Raw genomic sequence first — 18,364 nt, forward strand, 5'->3', positions numbered from 1 at the left:
CATGAGATTTAACTTTCAAAGGACCACATACATCGGAATGTGTCTAATCTAGAACATTAGATTTTTTAGTAACAAACTTTGTACAAAAAGGAGCTTTATGTTGCTTACCGGCCAAACAATGAATACAAGCTTTAAGAGAAGTACCTTTCATCCAGGATAGGAGTTTGTTTTTGAACAAAAACTACATTCCTTTTTCACTCATGTGCCCAAGTCGCTTATGCCACAAATCGATGGAAGAGTGACTCTTAATTGCATTCACAATACTATTACCAATTTTACCTTACATCATGTATAGTGTACTGGTCTTTTTGCCTTTAGCCACCACCAAATTACCCTTTGTGAGCTTCTATTTTTCATCACCAAAATGGTTGTCAGACCCTTCATCATCAAGCTTTCCGGTAGATATCAAATTTAGCTGAATGTCAGGTACATGTCTCACATCTTTGAGCACCAACTTGCATCCAAGATTTGTTTCCAAACAAACATTTCACATGCCAACAATTTTTGACAAACCTTCATTTACTATCCGAACAACTCCATAATTTTCTTTGGAATAAGAAGTGAAGAAATCTTCCCGAGAAGTGACATGAAATGACGCACCGGAATCAATAACTCAAACAGTCTCTTGACTTGTTAAATTAATGCAACTTTCATCATAAACAACTATAAGATCACCAGCTTGCAAGCGCTGGCTGCAGGTGCTGGCTGCAAACGCTGAAGGCTGTGTAAGAAAAACAGAGAGTGGAGAGGCAACCACTATATTGTGCGCAATGCTTGGGCTGGGAGAAGCTCATGCAAAAATTAGTGAAGGAAGTGAAGGGGGCACACACTGCTGCACACATGAAGCTTTGGAAAACAAAAAAAATGCTCCAGGCTTGCTTCCTTGAGAAGCCAACAAAACACTAAAAAAAAATCTTTTTAATCTCTTGTGCCCCACAAGGAGGGACACCCAACAAAAAAATAGGATCTATTAATTTGTTTAGATAATAAGAGGGTGAACTTGTAATTTTGGAAACTCTAAGGTCACGGGTTTGATTCCCCCTTGAGACATTACGCCGGTGAATCTTTAGGGGTATGTCAATAGGTGGGCGGCTAATACCCCCTGTGTTTGGTGCCACACCATAGTGTCAAATGTGGCATGATAGTGACTAGAGTCCTCGGATTATCGAAAGAAAAAAAAAAAAACAATTCAACCCCACACATTAAATGTGGGATTTTTGTGAGCACTTAAATTTGTAAGGCTAAAATATCCAAACATTTATTCAATTAAGATAACAATATCTCCCCCACGGGCATGGCGCGGTACAAAGGCATTAGCACGTAAGAAGGAGTATCGGGGGTTCAATTCCAGGTAAATGCACTCACGGATCTAGCGGTAACTGTGGATGGTGAGAATTTGCTTTGTAAGCTAGTAGAGACCGCGGATGGTGAGAGTTTTCTGTAAGCCAGCGAGAACTGTGGATGGTAATAAATATGTGTCTCGAGGGTCGGGTTAGACAAACGCCCAACTGATGCACGAAAACTGTGTCCGCATTCGGACTTTACCCTGATTAGCAAGATATGGGGCGGAGGACGCCAATCTGTAGGTTTGGCGCCGCACCAGGGGGTCCGAAGGACTCGTTGTTGGCTGGACTTCCTATGTAATAAAAAAAAAAAAAAAGATAACAATATCTTATATGATGTAATCATAAATAAATTTTTTTTTTTTTGGAACGACGATATTTATGGCCTTTTGAACATGATGTTATAATAAAATATTATAATATAAAATTGAGAGCTAGTGAGAATAGGAAGAGTAAATATTATCTTACATTATGTCAAAACAATATAATAATAAATTATAATAATACAATATTGAGCTATATGGTAATATATTCATAAATATAATAATGTGCTTCACATTATAATAAATAGTTCTTCCAGCCCTTTTATTAGGAGAGGAGTGACTACTTTTTCTCATTTTTAAAATTTTGTTTACTCATAATGTCAATAATAATAGCATGAATATAGGGATAAAGAAGGATGCTATCACATGCAATGGGTTATCATCATGTCGGTTCAAAAGAATTGAACTCATCATTTCACAAACCTTGCAAAGATATTACAATTTGCAATGGCATCAAAATAGTGCACATGCAGGTAAAATTATGCATCTACTCTTTGATTTTTTTTTTTATTAAAAATATTTTAATAATTTTGACACATAAATTTTTCAACCTTTGCACAAAATGTATTTGTTAAGGCAACTCTTATCTATTAAATTGGCTAACATATATTAACCATTTAATAAGTATGTGGTTAGAAAAAAATTTAAATTACTCTTTTGCAATTTTCAATTAAGAGGGACAAAAAAAGTTGATTTTATATATATATATATATATATATACACACACATATATTTTATGTATATTGTAATTTGATGAAATAAAAAACCACCACATAAATACCCATAAAATTTTTATAACCCCCACAAAGGTCACCCTCCACTATTATAAAAAAGGACTTCGTGATGAGGTAAACATCTCACTCATATCTACTTCTTTCAACTGTTATAATTTAAAGCTCTCATTAGACTCTTACTTAGGCATCAAAGTGATTTCTCAGATTACATCTCGAGTCCTCCAAGTTATTTGTGATTGTTTCTTTTCAGGTGTTTGCGATCAAAGGACGATTCACAAAAATCGTTTGATTTTTGACAGCAATAGTAATATTTTCTTGTCAATGTAAATAACTATTGAAGATATTTTCGTTTAGTTAAAAATTAAAAGATTTACATAGAAGGGCAAAGTCATGATTTTATGATTGAAAAGACGGAGTAAAAGACAAGTTAATTTAAATATTTTAAATGAAAATTTAAGATTATAATTTTTCATACATACATTGATTTTGTTTTGTAAAAATACATTATATTATCAAAATATAAATTAAAAGCAAAAAATATAAATAACATAAAGACAATCTTAGTTTTTTTTTTTTTTGGGTGTGTATGCTTGTTTCTTTCAACAATGGTCCCCAATTATATATCAAAACTAAAAGATATAATCCAATATACCTATTTACATAATTATTCATGACTTAAACATATAATCTAATAAATCAATTTACGTGATGGTTCGCATAAAACTTTTAGATGCCACACTCTTATTAACTTCTTGGAACGTGATATTTAGATTCTAGCTTACTCGAATCATAAAACATTATGATTTAATAAAAAGACCCTAATTATGTTCTAAGATTTCAAAAATGCCTCATTTATTTGAAAAATAGTTGCATTACTGAATTAGTGATTATATTGCAATTTATAATCTTGTTTTAATTATTTTTTAAATATTGTGTCTTAAATTATTTAAATAATTTTTTAATATTTTTATTTTATGCATTAAATTTTATGTAGACCAATATATACAAGCAATTTTTCTTTGTGAAATCTAAATAAAGTATATCGGTGAATCGTGGGTCCATCAAGTATCACCATAGTAAGTTTATATTTTTTGAAAAGCTTGCATTATGAGTATCTTATTTTGGCAAGGATCACAACTCCTATTGACATTATATGTGATGCCATATGTAGTTTAAAGTCAAAAATGTGATGGCTTGCTATTTAATAAGACTTAAAGTCAAGTTTTGGCTGCATGAAATATATCAGACCATTTAGGAAGGTTTAGAGATCGATTTTTTTTTTTTATTATATAGAAATTTCAGCTATCAACAAGTCCTTTAGATTTTCTGGTATGACACCAAATTAATGTCCTTTTTTTAAGATCTCACTAATTAAAATAAAATTTAAAATACTAACAGGACTTTATGCATTAATTGGATGTTCGCAACCCTTTTCATTTTTAATTTTTGGAATTGGAGGGCACCTAGACCCTTTCCATTTTTATTAATGTAAATATTGTTTTTCCTCCGAATGGCTAAACCATGTGTGGCAGCCTTTACAGAGCAGCTGTCACCTAGTACCTTCTCGCACTGTGTTATGGACTTGTGGGGGCGCGGTGGCATTTTTTTCTCCGCCGAGTCAACGTGCGTCCCTGCCCCTGCGCATATTAGCACATGAGCCCCGCGAAGAACGCGAGGTACTATCGTAATATCAGAAACCCTGCGAGGGCCGTTTGGGTATTCAGAGTGCCCTGCACTAAAATCCTTGCTTCTCTGGCCTGCTGTCTTCACTTGCTGAGAGCTTGAGAGCTCTGCTGCAATGCAGAGACAAAAAACACCGAAGCCGTGACACAGAGAGAGAGGGAGGAGCGAGCGAGAGAGAGATTCAGTTCTCTAAGGCGAAGATGATGAAACTCGTTTTTGAAAAGCAATGTCTGTGAATCGTAGACTTCAATGTTTTTCTTGTTCGGATTTGACCTTTCTTTCGCGAAATTGCTTTTAAAAAAATATAAAAAATAGCAGTAATCAACAGCTTGTTAGAGAGAGCGCGCGGAAAGCCCTAGAAATTACAAATATTTTTTTTCAGGAGGCAAAATCCAGGTGTGACTTTGCAGATTCCTACTCTTTGTCAGTTTTTTTTGTTTGGTTCCTTGTAGCTGAAGAGACGAAGCGTACATTGTTTTTATTTTTATTGTTTGCTTTTTTATTATCGTTTAATTCTTTCGCTTATTTTTTGGGTCAATTTGACCGGTAAGAAGTGAAGAAGCGTGACGGATAAACTTCGAGATTTCCATATCTGGTTTGCTTGATTGTGTTGCAGTTGAATGACTATTGTCTTACTAGCTTCCAACGTTGAAGATCTCTGAATGCAGAGCTCTTTATTGAAAAGATCGATTTCGTGAAGTAGCTACTGATCTTCCCTTGAGATCGGTAGCTTTGTAGATTAACGGCTTGTTCACCGGTCCTGCATTGTCCACCTGGAAATCTTGCATTCTTTAGTTGTGCTGATTGAGACTGATACTTTCGCGGTTTTGGAGGTCCTAGAGAACAAAATCTTTGGAGGAATATGAACTGCAAATTTAGATAGACTTTGGTTGGTTGATCCGAGTCGTTATAGATGGCTTCAACTTGGGATAACATTGGGGAGCTTGCAAATATTGCACAGCTCACGGGCCTCGATGCCGGACGGCTTATTGGGATGATCGTTCAAGCTGCGAACACAGCTCGAATGCACAAGAAGAACTGCAGGCAATTCGCGCAACATCTGAAGCTTATCGGGAACTTGCTAGAGCAGCTCAAGATTTCTGAGCTCAAGAAGTATCCGGAAACGCGAGAGCCTTTGGAACAGCTGGAAGATGCTTTGAGAAGATCTTACATACTGGTGAACAGTTGTCAGGACCGAAGCTATCTGTATTTGCTGGCTATGGGATGGAATATTGTGTACCAGTTCAGGAAGGCTCAGAATGAGATCGATCGGTACTTGCGGATTGTCCCTCTAATCACTCTCGTGGATAATGCTCGAGTCAGGGTATGAAACTGTTTTAATTTTGTTTTATTTTGTTTTTTTTTTTTAATTTTAATTTTAATTTTATTTTTTATATTTGTTTGTTTGGCCTTCGATGCTTCTGATGTTGTAACTTGAATTTTTATTTTCTGGTTTTGGGTGTCTGATTGAGGTTTAACATATTAATCCTGCGCTTTTGTTAGAATTAATAGCCTCCCCGTCTCTTCTCTTTTCAAGGTAGAATATATGGGTGAATTATATTCTACCATTTATTCTCGGCAAGAGATTGATTCCTTCTACTTGTTGTCTTTCTTTTGTAGCCGATGAGATGAGCCCAGTTTCTCTGAATCTTGTGTAGTTCACTATTCTTATCAAAAAACGTAAATTTCTTTTTTTTTTTTTAAATTCATTATTCGCAGGTTTCTATTTTGCTAAACGTAGACTCCCATAGATCTGCATTTGAAAATTATAGTAAAATTGTAGCTGTATGAACTTTGATATGAAATGTTCTGTTGCAAAGTCCGGTAAAGTGTGTGCTGCTTATAATTAATTTTAGGATATTAGTAACTTTTATTTTGCTATTTTTCTGACTTGGCAACACTAATACTATCTAATTCTGCAATTATTATATAAAAGGCATCGCTGGGCAAAATGCTTTGCTCTATTTTAAATGCCTGTATTGCCCCACAAGAAATTAAAATTCTAAAACACAGATAGAAATAATTATTCCCATCTCTTAATTGATGGATTAGTTTCTAACTCTAATTTGAAAAGTAAAGAGACTTGTTGGGGGGGGGGGGGGGGGGGAGAGGAATTCATGTGCAATGCACACCTATCGTCACTAAAACGTTCAATATTTTGTGTTTACACTTTAAAAAGTGTTCGTGATTTACTTCTGTTTCAAACCTTGAGTGTGATGTGGCATCTTGATAAAATAGTCTTTCATGTTGGCAGGAGTTGACAGTAGTCCTAGCGGTCAAAGAATCAACCATGAAAGAATTTGATTTTATGAAAATATTGCAGAAAGAGCCTCAGTTTCTTTTTTCACGTTGATTTGCGACTGATGGTCATCCAATCAACATCAAAGCCTTGTTTTATACTAAAGCCTTTTAATTCCTCTGTTTCATAAGTTCAATCTTGGCTAGGAAGCACCAATTTAGGACTCCAATATGCCTGTAATGGCCCAAATGAATTCTTTGTTTAATCTAGGCCTACTCGTGCATCATTATCAGATTCAGGATAACAAGCCCACCACTTCATATTCACATAACATGCACATTACATGCAAAATTGCTGAAAAGGGCATTCTCCCCCTAACACCATATTCACATGCAAATTCCCTTCATCATTGCAAATAAAAGCACTATCCTGGGCAACTTTGTTTCGGTATGCTATTGAATAATGTGAGCCTGTTACGAACTGCTACATCACATTGTTTGATATGATCCAGATGGTTGGGCATAAGTTGCACTCCCATGGGAATGGGTTGTCAACCACTTAAAATAGTTATTCCTTCGTTAATAAACCCTTTTTGTCGCCGTGTACTCTTAAAATGGTGATTCCTTTAGTTATTTAAATGCATCTCATGCCCTTTTAAAATTTGTCATTCCTCTTAGTTTGTTTGACATGTGCATACTTGCATGTGCGAAAGTCTTTTATCTGTTATAAAATTTCTGCTTGGGGGATGCACCTTTCTGAAAGGGCGAAACTTCTGCACAAGTAGCAGGTTTTCATGATGATATTTCTATCAGGGGTAAGACATCCTTTCCATAGAAAATGGATGTATGGCTGTTAGGCTCATTGCCCTTCTTCTGGAGAGGTAATTTTAGGCATTTCCAGTGGGACTACCTCTTGATGATGTACGTACCATATCCCATGCTCTGATATGATGGACAGCTGCTTTTGGACCCCACTGTCAGCATGTCATTTTCTTTGCTTACATTGTTTAACTAGTCCCAGTTTTTCTGATTTAATTTCCTTTTTCCTATGTTATCACAAGATTTTGAGGTTTTAAACAAGGCTTTGCCATCTGACTGCCGAAATAAGCAGGTGTAAAAGAAATAACAAAAAATATACACATTTAATTTGGTGTTGCAACTGCCTACTTATTTCTTTGTTGATTGGGAGATTCGAACTCTTTGTGATGGGGGTTAGCCAAAAGCGATGTGAATTTTTCTTTTTGGCCCATTATTATGTATGCCTGAACCAGGGTAGCCTGATCAATCTAGATATAAATTTTCTTGTTTGCACATAGTGCTAATTCATCAGTTAAATTTTTTAGTTGATTTATTTTCCTTATTCTGAAATGACAGGAAAGGTTGGAAGATATTGAGAGGGATCAACGTGAATACACATTGGATGAGGAGTACAGTAAGTTGCAAGATGTGATTTTGAAACGGGAGCCCTCGAAAAATAACACTGTGGTGCTGAAGAAGACCCTTTCTTGCTCCTATCCAAACATGCCTTTCAATGAAGCTCTTCAAAAAGAAAATGAGAAGCTACATTTAGAGCTACAACGATCACAAGCTAATTGGGATGTGGGTGAATGCCAAGTAATTCAGCATTTACTTGAGGTCACAGAAGTTGCTGCTACGAATTCTAAACCAGGGAATAGTCCACCTGTAAAGAGTCACATGGTGGAGCCAAATTCTGCAGATGTCAATAATGATAAAGAAAATTCATATGATGATGAGGACTATCCCAAGAGAAGTGCTACTCACAGTAATGCAAGGTTGTTTTTTCATGAGTTCTCTGTATTTGAGTTGAACTTCATTTATAGTTCCTAAAGGGTACTTTGATAACTTAGGTTTTGTTTAAGTAGAATGCTCTTAATTATTTTCGCAAATGGTATGGCTTGAAAATGCTAAAATTGTGTCAATGCCCTGCTAATACATCAATAATCAGCTGCGGAAAATCTGAAAAAAATGTTATGTAAATTGTATTGGTATATATAGATTTTTAAGGATATTCTTCACTGTTAATGTTTCATTCATATTCTATTTTTGTCATTTCAATTTTATAAAATTTATGAATCTCTGATGCCAAATAATTTTGTGCAGAACTACTTCAGTTTCATCAGGACATGATCTGCTGTCCAGTAAAGGCTCACACAGGCATGAAGAATGGCACTCTGATTTACTTGGCTGTTGTTCTGAACCTTATCTGTGTATGTTACCCTTTCCTCTCAACTTTAATGAACTATTGCCATAAGATGATCAAAGCTCTTCTACAATACACGATATGATTTGGTGCTAACAGTTTGATTGCTTGCATGTCTCATAGGAGTTATCACCAAGAAATATTCAAACCTCGCTGGGAAGTAGAGGGGCCTCATAGACAAATGTGTTGTTTACTTTGCTGGGGCTAACATTGCATATTTCAAAGTTTAGGTCTTTCAAGTGGAACAACTTTTTGAAGGTTGAGACCTTTATTTCAGTTGGTGGAGGGAAATATGGACCCACTAAGGTCCAAGACTCAAAAAACTTGCCCATTCGTCTTGAATTTTTAGAGTAGCTTTCAATGTGACAAGAATGTCTGTCAACCCGTATCACAAAATTGTTCAACTATATGTATGAACTATGAATATGGCTGATGTTATTAGAAGTATCTTCCATTCACATTTGCTTTCTGTTTTCTTCATTATCAAAAGGGAAGGAAATGCTCGGTTTTTACTATTTTTTGATTACTTCTCCGTTAAACATTCTACTTTAACCTTCACATTCTGTACTGCTAGTGAATGCAGTTATAGATTATTGATTTCGAGTTTGAGGGTTACACCTTGAGGCAAGGCTAGGCTAAAGGAAAAAGACCTTGAAGCACAACCATAATGACAACAAGATTCAGTTTTTAGTCACAGTTAGAACTCTGTAGAGATTTTATAAGCATGTTACTTGGCTTTCATAAGTTATATACCTAATGCGTTAGGAGTTGGGATTTGAGTTGATTTTTAAATTCATGGACCTTGTGATATGAAGCAGATTTGGACTGCTGCTGTTTTATGTCTTTAGTTCATAGGATTTTTGTAGTTTTCATTCTCTTTGTAAAATTGTGTGTATTTTGGGCTAGGATTTGAGCATTTATGTGATTATGATCTTTGCTATACTATTTTATTCATTGTGAAAATTCTCTCCTCTCTCACCTGTGGATGTAAGCTTAAGAGCTGAACCACATAAATCTTGGTAGTGGTTGGTCTTTGGTTTTTGTTAACAATTATTATTTTTAAAGAATTACTTGTTGCAAATTTAAGTTGTGTTTGGTCATTTTGAGACTTTGGCCTCTATTTTGTGTTAAGGATTGCCTTAATGAGTTCCTAAGAGAATTTGAATTAAAACCTCTACCTCATCATCAAGGTTATTCTCAAGTTACTTGATGTTTTCCACAAAAACCAAATCTGTGTCAAGTTTACAGCCAAGTATGATTTTCTTATGGCTGTAGAGTCAAGAACTATAATTTCTCTAATAACTTATTTGTAAAATTTAAGGTCTAAGAACAGATTGCACCAAAGGTGAGTTGATCCATAAAATAATATATTTTTTTGTTTTCTTTACTCTCTAAATTTTTATCTTATCAAGCTTTATCTTTAGTTCTCTTGAGTATGTGTTGAAGCTCTACGCTGAAGGTGCAGCAGCTCATTTCAGATACATTTGTTATGTTCATGGGGTTTGGAGGATTTTATTTTATTTGGTCAATTTGGTGTATCTGGGGTTTAGTTTTTTAGGGTTTTATGATTCTGTTCTTCACTATACATCCATTTGATTCATAGTGAAAAATTCCCTCCTTTGCCCATGGACGTAGGCTTTAAACCCAAACCACATAAATCCCAATGTTAGGTTTTTTTGTTTGGTTTGTTATTTGCTTTGCAGTTGCACTGATTTGGAGTTATTGTAACAAGTTCTAACATTTGTATTGCCACTGTCCATGCACTTTTATGTATTCTAATAATCTTATTTATATTTCTCAGGTATAAAGACTTTCTGCTATCCCTGTGGTACATTTTCAAAGATTGCTACTGTGGCAAACAATAGACACATGTGTAAGTAGCTTAACTTTTTGTTAAAGAATTTGGTCAGTTTGTATTTGTTTACCCAATGATTTTATCAATTATTGATTTGTTGTGCTTCTATCATTAAAACTTAGTAATTTAACTGAATGTTTACATATTTGTATCCTTCTTTGCTACTTTAAGAGCTCATATTGAAATTCACAATTACAAATCCCTACCCTCGTATACATACATTCATACATATACACACACACGCGCACGTGTGTGCACGCATATATATTTATGTATGTGTACTTCTCTGTATATGTATATATGAGTGAATATGTTTATATATATATATTTTGTTGATGTCTGTAAAGACATGATGGACATAACTTCAATTTTTTTTAGCATAATGAAAATGTGTTTATAAACTTCTAAGTCATTTCTGCAGTTAGTGGATTTACACTATAACAACAACAACAATAAGACCAAGCCTTAGTCCCACTAGGTGGGGTCAGCTATACGAATTTTTTTCCGCCAATTTATGCGATCATGGACCATTTCTTTTGATAGATTCAAGGATATTAAATCCTTACTCACTATCTTCTTCCAAGTTATTTTAGGTCTACCCCTACCCCTTCTATTGCCCCCCACAATAACTAAGTCACTCTTCCTCACAGGTGCACTATGTGGCCTACGTTGCAAGTGTCCATTTCATCTGAGTCGTCCCTCCCTTATCTTATCTTCTATAGGAGTTACACCTATCTTGCCACATATATGTTCATTCCTTAATTTATTTTTCAATGTTATACCACTCATCCATTTAAGCATTCTTATATCGACAACTTTTACTTTTTGGATATTATGTTTCTTCGTCGCCCAACATTCCGATCCATATAGCATTGCTGGTCTTATAGCTATCCTATAAAATTTTCCTTTTTCTTTTAAGGGTATTCTACGATCACAGAGCACACTTGAAGCACTTCTCCATTTACCCAACATGCTTTAATTCTATGCATTACATCATCTTCAATTTTTCCTTCAACATGCATAATAGATCTAAGGTATCGAAATTTACAAGTTCTATTTATTTCTTTATCATCAAGTTTAACTTTGTCCCCAATATTTCTCCTATCATTACTAAAATTACATTTCATATATTCTGTCTTATTTCTACCTATCCTAAAGCCTCTAGATTCCAAAGCTTCTCTCTATAATTCTAACTCAGCCTCTACTTCGTCCCTAGTTTCATCAATTAATACAATATCATCTGCAAACAACATGCACCATGGAACATCTTTTTGAATACTTTCAGTCAATTGGTCCATTACTAAAGTAAAAAGATAAGGACTCAAAGCAGATCCTTGATGCACATCAATGGTGATTGGAAATTCTCTAGTTTCTCCATCTATAGTCCTTACACTAGTCATTACTCCATCGTACGTATCCTTAATGACATTGGTATACCTACTACATACACCTTTTTTTTTTTCTAAAACCCACCATAGAACTTTCCTAGGTATCCTATCATATGCTTTCTCAAGGTTAATAAAAATCATATTCAAGTCTCTCTTCTTTTCCCTAAACTTTTCCATTAATCTTCTTAAAAGATAAATAGCTTCTGTGGTAGATCTCCCAGGCATAAAACCAAATTGATTTTTTGAGACCTTCGTTTCTAACCTTAATCTTTGTTCAACTACCCTTTTCCATAGTTTCATCGTATGACTCATAAGTTTAATTCCACAATAGTTATTACAATTTTGAATATCTCCTTTATTTTTGTATATAGGTATTAATGTGTTTTTCCTCCATTCATCTAGCAGTTTCTTAGTTTTTACAATTGTATTAAATAAATTAGTTAACCATATAATTCCGTTATCACCTAAGCATTTCCAAACTTCAATTGGGATGTTATCTGAGCTTTCCCATTTTTCATCTTTTTTAGTGCGAACTTAACTTCATTAACTCTAATTTTGCGAATAAATCTCATATTTTTAGTCTTTTCCTTATTTGACAATTCTAAGTTTAAGTCTTCTATTTGGTTCTCATTAAACAACTTACTAAAGTAACTTCGCCATCTTTCTTTAATGTCTTCGTCCTTAACCAAGACAATATCATCCTCACTTTTTATACATTTTACATTTTCTAAGTTCTTATTCTTCCTTTCTCTAACTTTAGCAAGTTTAAATATATCTCTTTCCCCTTCTTTTGTACCTAATCTATCATACAAACTATTAAATGATCTATATTTAGCTTCACTAACGGCCTTTTTTGCATCTTTTCTTACCTTCGTATATTTTTCAAAGTTATCTCTGTTTCTACATTTTTGTCATGTTTTATGCCAAATTTTTTGTCTTTATGATTTTTTGTACATCTTTATCCCACCACCAACTCTCTTTGCCATTTGAGAATCTTCCCTTTGATTCACCTAAAATATCTTTTGCTATCTTTTTAATAGAGTTAGCTAATCTATTCCAAAGAGTATTTGTATCTATCCCATCCTCTATGGTCCAATCCCCATCTTTAATCATTTTATCTTTAAATTTTATTATATTTTCTCCTTTTAGGTTCCACCATCTAGTTCTCTTACACTGGTTTATTTTATCCTTCTTTTTCCATTTTTTAATACATATATTTAACACTAAGACTCTATGTTGTGTGGTTAGGCTTTCACCTGGAATAACTTTACAATCCTTGCATGATAAACAATCTACCCTCCTAGATAAAAAAAAATCTATTTGACTTCTATTTTGTCCACTTTTAAAGGTTATTAAGTGTTCTTCTCTCTTCTTAAAGCAAATATTCATTATACTAAAATCATATGACATAGCGAAGTCTAAGATCATCTCCCTAGACTCATTTTTGTCTCCATATCCATATCCTCTATGTATCCTCTCATATTTTTTATAATTTCTTTCCTCTCATATTTTTTATTATCTCTTCCAATGTGTCCATTCAGATCTCCTCCTATAAATATTTTCTCAGTCTCTGATATGCCTTGTATATACAAAACATGTACTAGTGAGGTACTTGTAGGCTACTGTATATTAGCAAAGAGAAGGTGGATCGAAACATTGAGTCTGCTTCTGTGGCAACAAATGGAAGCTGTCTGTGTAGAGTTTTTGTTAATTATTGTCACTTTAGACTTATTTGTGGATGTTTCACTGTTCAGTTTTGTAGTTGTTGGAACTGTGGCTGGGTTCACCTTTTTGCCAATGATATTTGTGAACTCATAATGAAATCCTATTTTTGCCATTACTGCCCAATGTTTTAAAAGGCTCAATCAAGGCTTGCCTCAAGGTGAGGCATGCCTAGAACACCTAGAGGCTCAATCTAAAATGCCAAGTTCTAGAAGGGCTAATGCATTACATACTGAGGCTCCATGCATTTGTACAAAAGGCATGCCTTTTGCGCCTTTTTAGTTGAGGCTTGCACATTTTAGGTGCATAATTATGAACTTTGATTTGTTTAGAAAATTTTAACTACATGTTAATATAAAAGGAACTTCATAATATGAGTTGATTTTTTAAACTCTTGAACCTCAACCTTCCAAAATAATTGAGAACTGTCTTATATCTTGAAAATAATTTCAACTTTGTAATGTTATAACTATCTCTTGCTATGATATACATAATGAATTCAAGTTAGCAATTTTTGGTCAACAAGTAGTTTACAAATTATATATATATATATATATGTATGTATGTATGTATGTATGTATTTTATATTACATTTTGTTCGTATTTTTCTTAATTTTTTTTCTAAAATATATGTAATTTATTTACATATTTCTATCTAAAAATGAAATTTTCAAAATGCTAATGCCTCAATGCCTTAAGGCTTATGCTTTGCCTTTTTAAGGGTTAAAACACCTTGTCTTGTGTGTTTGCCTTTTGAAAATCTGTTACTGCCAGAAATCTCCAGAAATTTTGGTTCATACAGAAACTTATATCAAAATCCTTAAGTTCTTCATTGATTTAAAATGTAGAAAGCCAATGAAAAATACTTGCGTTTGCTCAGTGAAATTATTAATGTGCATTTTATCTCATGTAGAAGTCGAAAGGTGTTGCTCTCAGCTTCTGGTACTCCTTCGGTTCAGCTGTTGTACTCTCTCCTCTTTTCTGTTAGTAAAATATCTGTTTTCATGGAAAAAAAAAAAGAGAGAGATGTGAAAAAATTCATGCAGATTGTGAGTTATTTGTTGACTGTTGTAAACCTTGTTGACTAGTTTGGATCATGACACTGCATGTTGCTACATTGAACTGGATATTAGGACATATACAATTAAAGGGCTTTCACAAGAGTCATCCTAAAAGCTCTAGTCTATTATTTAGAAAGAGGCTCAATCTTGTTATTCTAGCATTGAAATTGTACAGCCAATTTTCTAGAACTTGGGGTTACTATGCCCCAAATACCCTGCCTTCTGTAGTGCCTCATATTGACAGATTTCAATTATTGAACTCACTTTTAACCAAAATTATAGCAGGCTACAATTTGGAATTCATCACTTCAATGATATGAGTTTATGAAACCTTTTTTTTTTAAAAAAAATGAGACAGTTATATGAAAGATGATATGGCTGTTTGTGTCGCAGGATCAGACACGAAAAAGGTTTTATGGTATTATGATCCAAACATGATCTACACGATTTGTACTTTAATGCTTACTATATAGATTATACTATAAGTTGAAAGTATATTATTATTTGTAACATAAAACATTTTAACCATGTGAAATTGTTGTTTGTAGATTTTTTTCTAGTATAAAAATATTGATTTATTCACACATTAAGAATGTGCTTAGAGATTATTTTGGAATTAAATTATTTTTTTGTTTAGTTGTTAAATTAATTTTATTCTATCGTAATTTGGATATAGATTAGATAAAATTTGAGAGACATTATGCCTAGTTATTATAAGATAAATGTATTATATTATTTAGGATAAAATTAACGATATATATTCCATCTAAAATGACTTAATTTTAATCTATATGAAAAATTTATCAATGTAAATTCTTTTAATAAAAGAAGTCAAGTGAACAAAGCAGTAGAAATGTGAAAATATCTCATTTCAGTAAAATTACTTTTATTGGAATGAATAAAATCATTAAGTCTACTTTTTTTTTAAAAAGATACACTATTTAGAAAAAATTAGGGCATTTTGATTCAAAAATGATCTCATGCTTTTAGTATAGATTATACTCCAAGTTAGATGTGTATCAGATGAAATTTGATAATTAATATCAGTATATATAACATAAATTTTAATCATTTTGACACGTGAAATTATTGTATTTAATTTTTTTAACATAGAAATTGAATTATTTAAACATTGGGAATGTGATAAAAAATTAGTTGGGATTAAATTACTTTTGTGCTTATTTGAATTAAAATATTTGTTGTTTTTGTATAGGGTGAATGTAAATTAGATAAAATTTGACAGTTATAATGTCAAATTATAGTATACATATTACATTATTTAGGTCAAATTCAACTATATATATATTCTGTCTAAAAAGACTGAATATTTAAAACTATATGAAAAATTTATTGATGTATGTTATTTTAATAAAAAAAGTCAAGTTAGCCCCCAAGGGTGCCTCAAGAGGACATGGGTGGGCTGCAAGGCTCTTGGTAATAGGAGGTCTTCAGTTAAATTCCGCCCGAAGGCTGATCCTTGATTTATCAGGAGGTAGCTGTGTGGCCAGTTGCATTCTCCCTTGGTTTGGTGCTGCTTGTGGGGTTCTAAGGGCTTGTCAAGTTGGAATTCCAACTTATTAAAAAAAAAAGAAGTCAAGTTAACAAAACATTATGAACATGAGAACAATTCATTTATAATCAAATGATTTTATTTTATCTTTTTCTCTTTAGTCATTAGATATGGATTAGATTAAACTAAAAACTGTTAACCCTATGTTTGGGAGAGGCCTTGGATTTGGATTTTTGTGAATTGACAAAGATGTAATACAAAATTGTATTGAATTATGTCCAAATTCACCCAAATCCAAATTCAAGAACTGAAATATATGCTCCCAAATGCAGCTTAAGTCTACTTATTAAAAAGGATACATTATGTAGAGTAATTTAAGGATAATATTAAGTGTAGTCTGGTCCAAAAAAATATTTTCACTATTTTTACGTTTATATATAGTATAGATAAATTTTAAGCACGATTTTGATATTATTGTAAACTTACACCAGAGAATTTTGGTGGCTCTGATTGTCAGCTTCTGCAGAGGCCTGTAATGAATTGATGGCATATTCGTTGATATTGTCATGCTGTTGCTATACTTGCTGCATAAGAAAGAAGCTTCGCCAGACATTGAACATCACAGTAATTTCTCACTTTTTTCACAATTTCTTTATGGGGCATATTATGGAGGAGTGAAACAACTGAATGATGATTTTCTTTATCTGCACATGTGCATGGTTTAAGAATATGCATTGAAAAATTGGTATCTTCATCTGCATTGCTCGCATTCCATTTTCTAAATTATAGCTCAGAAAATGATGTTTAACCATAATCATCATGTTTTTTTCTGTTGTGAGAGAATATTGTGCTAGATTGTGTGGAATTGTGGAAGAGGTTTCATGTACCCCCTTGGTAGTGGGTTTGAAGCTTGAAGCCAGTTTGTTTTTCAAGATGGGGATTTTTTGCAAACTGAACTGAAGATTTTTCCATCTTCTTTCTCCCAATGTGTAAAAATTAACAAGTTGGTTTCAATCTATTTAATTTAATTTAAAAATTTTTAAATATCATTATTATAGATGGTGTAGAACAACAGAGCTGGTCCATTGGTTATGGGTGCTGATCATAAAATTTCTGCTTTAGCAACATAAAGCATGGCTTCGATTGTGGTTTGAATCTCTCAAGCTATAGGATTTTCCACCATTTAATTATTATTTGTTGACAGCTAGTTTGAATGGTCTTGCATTCTGGTTAACCCAAATATTGTACTCATTTTTATCACATTTTTCGAAGCCAGGGAGGCTGTTTTGATGATTTTCTCTCACACTTGATGTGTTGCTGCTGTGCACTTGTCCAAGAATGGCGAGAAGTCGAGATCCGTGGGGTTTATGGTACGTCCATGCTCACATATACCTGGTCTTAAAGCCCTGAAATTTTAAAACATATAAAGGAGAGAGAGAGAGAGAGAGAGAGAGAGAGAGAAAGGGATTCGACTATTTCCTCCAGAACTTAACATGTTACTGATGTTTCACTGCTTTAACAATGTATGAACTGAAACCATCTTGATGCTTGCAGGTCCAGAGAAGACAAAAATAAGCCCTCCACCCTCTCAGCAGATGGAGTTCTAAGGCCATATTGACAAAAGCACTGGTTGGTTGTGTAAAATGAAGCCGTACTTGCAATTCCTGAAATCAACAAAACAAGCTCTCCACACATGGAGTCCTATATAGGTCATATGCCAAGAATTGTTTGGTTCTTCTGATGTTGAGAGAGAGAGAGAGAGAGAGAGAGAGAGAGAGAGAGCTTACTCTAGGGATAATTGCTACTTGCTGCTGCTACTTGGGAGCAGAGGTATGAGGATTTCTACTGTGCTGTTAATTTACTTACAGTGTACAGTATCTTTTCTTTTTGATTGCCCAGACTCTGATTCAGCGCATGGTGTATCATATACCAATTTTCTAGTGGTTTTAAGGTTTCTTCTGACCGCATGGTTCATTGTAGTATATGTCCATTTGCCTTGCTTGGTTCTCTTCCATCCTGTAGTTGGTTAACTGAGGCGTCAAGCAATATCTGATGCGAATTCACTCCCAACTGGATCTCTCATTTTGTATGAGCGGGGGTAAGATGAGCCTGCCTCTGATTTGAATTGTTTTTGATGTTAGAGTTCTTCACAATAAATGTCCTTTGATGGGTGAATGGACTGACCTAAGATTTGAGTTGAACTGTAAGAGCTGTTTGGTTGTTTAGAGTTGAACTGAGACCGCCTTCCAGGTCAAAGGAGAATTAGAGTGTGTCATTCTGATCGTG

At 33.8% G+C, this 18,364-nt stretch overlaps 1 protein-coding gene across 2 annotated transcripts; it reads left to right on the plus strand.

The window, feature by feature from the left end:
* The first annotated feature begins 3,987 nt into the window (after positions 1-3,987).
* LOC131153353 (protein MID1-COMPLEMENTING ACTIVITY 1) lies at positions 3,988-18,060 on the plus strand. 2 transcript variants are annotated; one of them, XM_058105622.1, is made up of 8 exons: positions 3,988-4,479; positions 4,700-5,407; positions 7,696-8,114; positions 8,443-8,549; positions 10,344-10,415; positions 16,596-16,702; positions 17,355-17,448; positions 17,633-18,060. In XM_058105622.1, exons 2-8 carry the CDS (start codon positions 4,997-4,999, stop codon positions 17,683-17,685), a joined length of 1,263 nt encoding a protein of 420 aa, XP_057961605.1. In that variant the 5' UTR covers positions 3,988-4,479; positions 4,700-4,996; the 3' UTR covers positions 17,686-18,060. The 2 variants fall into 2 exon arrangements, with proteins under 2 accessions (XP_057961605.1, XP_057961613.1); XM_058105630.1 differs by having other exon boundaries at positions 4,019-4,479; positions 4,752-5,407.
* Positions 18,061-18,364: the final 304 nt, after the last annotated feature.

Source organism: Malania oleifera, chromosome 1 (genome assembly GCF_029873635.1).
Source record: "Malania oleifera isolate guangnan ecotype guangnan chromosome 1, ASM2987363v1, whole genome shotgun sequence".
NCBI classification, from domain to species: Eukaryota; Viridiplantae; Streptophyta; class Magnoliopsida; order Santalales; family Ximeniaceae; genus Malania; species Malania oleifera.